The 6,694-nt window shown below is 53.1% G+C and overlaps 1 protein-coding gene across 1 annotated transcript; it reads left to right on the top strand.

Moving 5' to 3' along the window:
* The first annotated feature begins 707 nt into the window (after window positions 1-707).
* LOC147647164 (olfactory receptor 14J1-like) lies at window positions 708-5,779 on the top strand. The gene is made up of 3 exons (XM_086872517.1): window positions 708-2,564; window positions 3,504-3,628; window positions 4,690-5,779. The coding sequence occupies exons 2-3, from the start codon at window positions 3,598-3,600 to the stop codon at window positions 5,643-5,645; spliced, it is 987 nt and encodes a 328-aa protein (XP_086728643.1). The 5' UTR covers window positions 708-2,564; window positions 3,504-3,597; the 3' UTR covers window positions 5,646-5,779.
* The last annotated feature ends 915 nt before the right edge of the window (window positions 5,780-6,694 follow it).

Here is a 6,694-nt window from a genome sequence, read left to right as displayed (position 1 = left end):
TGGGTGGTGATATCACAGAGAGGACTATGACACCAGAGGTTAGATAAAGAATATCACAGAGAGGGTTGTGACACCAGAGTTTAGATGTACAACATCACAGAGAGGGTTGTGACATCACTGAGCAGACTGTGACACCACATGGTTGTGATATGAAATCCAGGAGTGGGCAGTGACATCACAGAAGAGCCATGTGACATCTCAGGACAGGTTGTATGACATCACAGTGCCGACTGTGACATCAGAGAGTGAGCTATGACATCAAATGTGGCTGTGTGATATCACAGGAGGCTATGTGACATCACAAGGTGGTTTTGTGGCATATAGGAAGAGATGTGACATCACAGAAAGGTGGTGTGACATCCCAGAGCAGGTTGTGTGACACCACTGAGTGGGCTGTGACATCCCTGGTGGCTGTGTGACATCTCGAGGTCACTGGGGAGGTGACTCTGCCCCAACCTCCTTCACAGTTCCCCCCAGAGAAGTCCAACGCTGCCCTTGCAGCAGCCTGTCTGCACAGAAACACTTCCAGGGCTCTCTGCATTTCCCTTCCCTCACTCTTGCCTCACTCACACACCTCCCAACAACCCACTTGGTGCTTTCAGCTGCAAGGAGTTCAAAGCTTGTCTGTCCTTCAGCAGCTGCTCTAATTCTGCCTTCAGCCAACTCTGGGGTTGTGTTTATTGTAGAACTCCCTGTGTGTCTGAAACATTCCTTGTGTGGTTCTGCCTTGGGGAAGGGGAACCTCCTTGGTGGCACCTTGGGCTTGGCACACACTTGAGGAGGGTGTCTGTTTTCCATGGGGAAACTCAGCAGTTTTAGATTGCTAAAATCAAAGAAGGAAAACCCCTCTTTGCCTGAGTGCAGCCAGTTCTGTGAGCAAAGCAGGTCCCAGGGGAGTGAGGAGAGACAGGATGGGGCTGGGGAATGTGGAGCAAGGTTGTCCCCACTGGGTCAGACCTCAAGGCACAGCTTCTCTGACCTGGCCACACCTCCTTAGGAGAGACCCTGGATCAATATCCATCACTGAATGCTGCAATCACCTCTGCTCTAAAGAGAACAGGAATAAAAGACCCCCTTTAAAATAGGAACAGATATTTCTTAGAAGCTCTTTGAACTATTTCTTCATAACTACTGTAGGAAACTTTCCTAAGAACTGCACCAGACCAGAGGGAAATCAAGGCACAGCCATGGTTTGTTAGGATTTGCTTGATCCTAATGAGCCCCGTGGTGCATTTGGAGCTGAGCCCTTGAATCTCAGGGCCTGAGAGGAGATTGCACAAACCTTTCCAGGAGCCCAAGTCAGAGGAAAAACCCAAAGTGTCTCCAAGCATTAATGGGTCCCACTGAGGTCCATCCCCAACACAGGCTCCTCATGGACTCCTTGGAGGAGAGAACTGGAGGCCAGGATTGCACAAAAACCTCCCAGAGACTCAGTGTGGGAAGGAAAATCCAAAGTAGCTGAAAAAGCCCTGAGTATCTCAAAGTATTGATGAGCCCCACTGAGTGTCAATGCAGAGCTCCCAAGGGACTCGTTAAAGCAGATAATTGGGGCCAGGATTGCACAAACTTCTCTTAGAGTCTGTATCAAAAGGAGATAGCAAGTATCTTAAAATAATTGAAGTACCTTGAAGAACTAATGAGCCCCACTGAGTGTTGTTACTGACAAAGCCTCTCAAGGGACTAATTACAGCAGATAATTGGAGGCCAGGATTGCACAAAGCTCTCAGAGACTCCAAGGCAAAAGCCAAAGTCCTTTGAAAAAGCTGCAGTCCCTGGAGCATGAAGGAGCCCCCAGGGCCATTCCTGAGCAAGGCTCCCCAGGGACTCCTTCCAGCAGATCCCTGAGGCCACTGGCATGTGGGCTAGGGGGGATGCTGAGGGCAGGCCAAGGGGGTGACAGTGGCCAGCCTTGCTGGGGCTGTGCCAGGAGGCCCCAGGGCCTCAGGACAAGGTGTCTCCTCACAGCCCTTGCTGGCACAGCATTGGCTGCTGTGGCCCAGGGCACCAAGCCTTGGCTTCTCTTTGTCCCCAGCTGTCATCAGTGCCTCCAGTTCTCTGCTCTGCCTGGGGCCTGGGGACACTTGCTCAGTCACATCCCTCAGTGGGACCCATTAAAAGTGAAAGAAACTTTGGAGTTGGATTCTGACTTGGAGTTCTTGAGAGCTTTCTTCCCCTCCCTGTCAGGGACTGATGTTCAGGGCCTCAGCACAAAGCCCCAAGAGGCTCATTAAAGTCCTGCTGCTGTGTCTGTGCTGCTGAGCTGGGCCGGGCTCCTGGCACAGAGGCAGCTGCTGGAAACCAAGAAGAGCTTCAAAAGCACATTTCTCTTGCTGAGCAGCTCTTCTGCCAGCCCAGCAGGGCTGGGGCACTGCCTGCAGCCACCCTGGGCACAGCCCAGAGGCACAGAGAGCTTCAATCAGTCAGGGCTGGGAAGGGGCTGAGAAGTGCCTGGGGCAGAATCCCTGCCAGCCCTTGACACAGGAAGCCTCTGGCTGCAGGACAATGCAGCTGCAGCTCCTGGAGGCATCTCCTAAAGCTGGAACACCCCAGTGCCTACAGACTCTGTGAGTACATTCTCTGCCTGTCCCTTGTGCAGAGCAGCCAGGGGTGCCCAGGGCTGTCCTGCAGAGCAGGGTCCTGCAGCCCAGGGCGCTGTGCTGGGGCAGGGACTCTGCTGCCTGCCAGGGACAGCTCTCAGCCGGCCCGGGGAGCTGCTCCCAGCGCTGGGGAGAAGCTGTGGGGGGAAGGAGCCACCCTGAGCAGGGCAGGGGCTGCTGCTGAGAGGGGCTGTGTGGGGCAGGGCTGCTCCCAGCTCCAGACCTGCCTGGACACAGCTCCAGAGAACACTTCCCAAAAGAAGGTGAGCCTGGGATTGCTGTAAAGATCAGGAGCTTTCCTGAGACTATTTTCAATTTCTTTCTTCAAACAGGGTGGAAAAGTTGAGATGATGACAAAAAGATTTTTGCTTTTTATACATTTTTTTAACACATTTTTAGATCTGTAAACTATTATTATATAGTTACAAAATTTTAATCCTTTATTAACTCTATAAAATTACTAGTACATACTTATATAACTATTATCCTTAATTAAATCTAGCATGTTTCCTATATTTTCTCTTAGATTTTAGAACAATAATCTGATCTTCTAAATACATTTCTGAAATACTGTATTGTCTTATCATCAGGGACAGAAGCTACAAGAAGAGCATTTTGTTTTCTAACCAGAATGTGAGCAGTCATAACAAAAAGTGGGGCAAAGAAATCCTTGGACCTACTCCAATGGGTTGACTCAGGGGTGTGTAACTGGGGCAGCTGAATCTCCTATTGAATGTTTCTGTTAAATATCCTAATTAATCAACCTTAATAAATTGTTGAAATAAGGGGCCGGGTGTGCCTCAACCCCACTGGGACACCTGGAAGTTTCCAATAAAGGTCTGTTTCTTACTTTACTGTTCTAACACTGTTGCAAAGGTTTGGGGTTTTTTTCTCTTTTGATTATAGACAAGAGAGGGATGAGAGAAGCAGAAGAGGAATTGTAATCCCAGAATCACAGAACATTCTGAGTTGAAAGGGACACACCAGGAACAGCAAAGTAATGTTGGAACATTTACAGAGATGTCAGAATTGTAAGTTTGGGTGCTCAGTCTCTCTGCTGGGAGGCTCCTAAACAGCCTAAATGCACTGCTCTGATATTGTCATTGGTATCTGGGGCTCTCAGGGAGGCTCTGGCATCTGCAGCAGCTGAGTCAGGCCCTGCCCTTGGGATTGCTGCCAGGCAGGTGTGTCCATGGGAATGGGGTGTCCCAGCTTCCCTGTGACCTGTGGGGCTGTGGGCAAAGCAGTCCATGGGAAAGGGGAATGAGCTGAGCCCCCTCCCTGAGATCCCATCATGGGCACACCTGGGGATCTCCTTGCTGTGTCCTTCCAAGCTCTGAGCTGCCCTCCTGGCTGCAAATCTGTGCCAGAGCCTCTCAGAGTTCCCTGAATGTCCCACGGGGAAGGGCAGAGATGCCACAGCTGAGGAAATGCTGTTGGCTCTGCCAAGGGAGCCGTGAGTGTCCTTGGCAGAGGGGGGTGCTGAGCCCTTGCCCAGAGACCTTTAGAGAGGGTGAGACATTCAGGGATCCCTCTGCTCTGGGCAGGGTCTGGTTTATGCCAGAGTGACACAGGAGTGTGATTGTGCTCTGATTCCAGCCAAAGGTGCAAACCCAGGGCAGTTGGGAACAAGCCCATCCAGCCCCTCACCTTCCCTAAGCCACAGGGAATCCTTTGCCTCTCACATCTCTCGGTGGGAAATTCTGAGTGCAGCAGAAATGCTGGGGATTTCTGACCTCAGAGAACCAGGAATGATTTGTGGGTAGGAAAACAATTTGTAAAACCAACTCCTGCTATACTTTAGAAGTGTGTGTGCAGATGGCAACAAGCCTTCCTGCATTAGGAGTGATTCCCCTGACAAATCCTGAATTTCCAGCCTAGTCCCTCTCCTGCATGGCCACAAACCCAGGGCAGCAGGGCAGGGATGGCTCCTGGAGAGCCCCAGGCACAGGCCTGGCTGCTCCTGGCACACTCAGACAGCACAGCTGGAGCTCAGTCAGGGATCTGGGTGAAGATTTTCCCAGTGCAGGAACAAGGGTGGGTGAGTCCCAGTCTCTCCTGATTTGTCACTGCTCTTTTTCTTCATGAACAGGTCTCCATGTGCAGCCACAGCAAATGTCCAACAGCAGCTCCATCAGCCACTTCCTCCTGCTGGCATTGGCAGACACGCGGCAGCTGCAGCTCCTGCACTTCTGCCTCTTCCTGGGCATCTCCCTGGCTGCCCTCCTGGGCAACGGCCTCATCATCAGCGCCGTAGCCTGCAGCCACCACCTGCACAGCCCCATGTTCTTCTTCCTGCTCAACCTGGCCCTCACTGACCTGGGCTCCATCTGCACCACTGTGCCCAAAGCCATGCACAATTCCCTCTGGGACACCAGACACATCTCCTACACAGGATGTGCTGCACAGCTCTTTTTTTTTGTTTTCTATGCCACAACAGAGTATTTCCTCCTGACCATCACGTGCTACGACCGCTACGTGTCCATCTGCAAACCCCTGCACTACGGGACCCTCCTGGGCAGCAGAGCTTGTGCCCACATGGCAGCAGCTGCCTGGGCCAGTGCCTTTCTCTATTCACTGCTGCACACGGCCAATACATTTTCCCTGCCCCTGTGCCATGGCAATGCCCTGGGGCAGTTCTTCTGTGAAATCCCTCAGATCCTCAAGCTCTCCTGCTCCAATTCCTACACTAGAGAACTTGGGCTCATTGCAGTCAGTGTCTGTTTGGTACTTGGCTGTTTTGTGTTCATTGTTTTCTCCTATGTGCAGATCTTCAGGGCTGTGCTGAGGATCCCCTCTGAGCAGGGACGGCACAAAGCCTTTTCCACCTGCCTCCCTCACCTGGCTGTGGTCACTCTGTTCCTCAGCACTGGTACATTTGCCTACCTGAAGCCCCCCTCCATCTCCTCCCCATCCCTGGATCTGGCAGTGTCAGCTCTGTACTCGGTGGTGCCTCCAGCCCTGAACCCCCTCATCTACAGCCTGAGGAACCAGGAGCTCAAGGCTGCAGTGTGGAGAATGATCACTGGATCATTTCAGAAACATTAAACTGCTGGCCAATTCCTGCAAATCACTTGTAATAAAAGCCACCTTTGATATTCTTATTGGTTTAATTTTGGAGGATCTTTTCTGTTGTTTTACTTATCAATATTGTCCACAATAAAATGTCATTATTTGTGCCATTTCTCATTTTGTTTCTCCCTCCACCTTCCTTGTGGTCACACACTGTACCAAAGAGGGCCTGTGCTCTTGGTGGCTTTAAAGGTACTAAAGGATCTCCCAGCAAAGTTTTCTCCAGAGATGCCCCTTTTGTTCCCTTCTCTGCAGCTGCAGCAGCAGTGTCTGTGTGCAGAGCTGGGGGCAGATCAGTGCTGGCACAGCAGCTGTGCCCAGGAGCAGCAGCACTTGGTGTTGCCAGTGCTGCTCCCGTGCCACTGCCCCGCTGCCCTCCTGGCCCTGGTGTTGCTGCAGGGCCTGAGCGCTCTCGGGGCCGGGCACAGCCCTGGGGGTGGCAGTGCCGGGGCTGCAGCAGGGACAGGCCATGGGCACTGCTGGGGCAGCGCTGACGCCTCAGGGCAGGGCCTGGGGGCTCCAGGCTCCTTGCCCAGGCTCTCTCAAGAACACGGCCAGGCCAAAGCTCAGCACAGAAAACCCCCGTGAGCAGCCCCAGGCTGGCCGTGGGCAGGCTGGGGGCAAACAGCATGGCTGGGGCTCTGCAAGGTCCCTGGAGGAGATGGGAAGGAGCAGCAGAGCAGGGGCTGATCCATCCCCACTGCGCTGGACACCCCAGGGCAGCGTCCCAGAGCGTCCTCATGGAGCTGCCAACACCATCCCCCCTGTGCAGCCCTGGCCTCTCCCCCAGCTCAGAGAGGTGCCGCATCCTTGCAGGCACAGACACGGCAGCACTGGCTCAGGAGCTCCTGTTTGCACTGCCCAGAGCAGGCGTCAGCACCCCCATGGTGCTGCTGTGGGGAGATGAACCTGAGGGAGCACAAATGCCATCAGCCCCTGGGGCCAGGCAGGGCTGGGGGACGGGAGGGAAACCACTCAGGTTTGTCGTGGCCTCTGAAGTCACACAGAAAGTTTGTTCCCATGAG

Source organism: Cyanistes caeruleus, unplaced genomic scaffold, assembly GCF_971803275.1.
Source record: "Cyanistes caeruleus unplaced genomic scaffold, bCyaCae1.hap1.1 HAP1_SCAFFOLD_65, whole genome shotgun sequence".
NCBI classification, from domain to species: Eukaryota; Metazoa; Chordata; class Aves; order Passeriformes; family Paridae; genus Cyanistes; species Cyanistes caeruleus.
The sequence above is the reverse complement of the archived record's forward strand: the minus strand, read 5'-3'. Positions and strand labels throughout refer to the sequence as shown.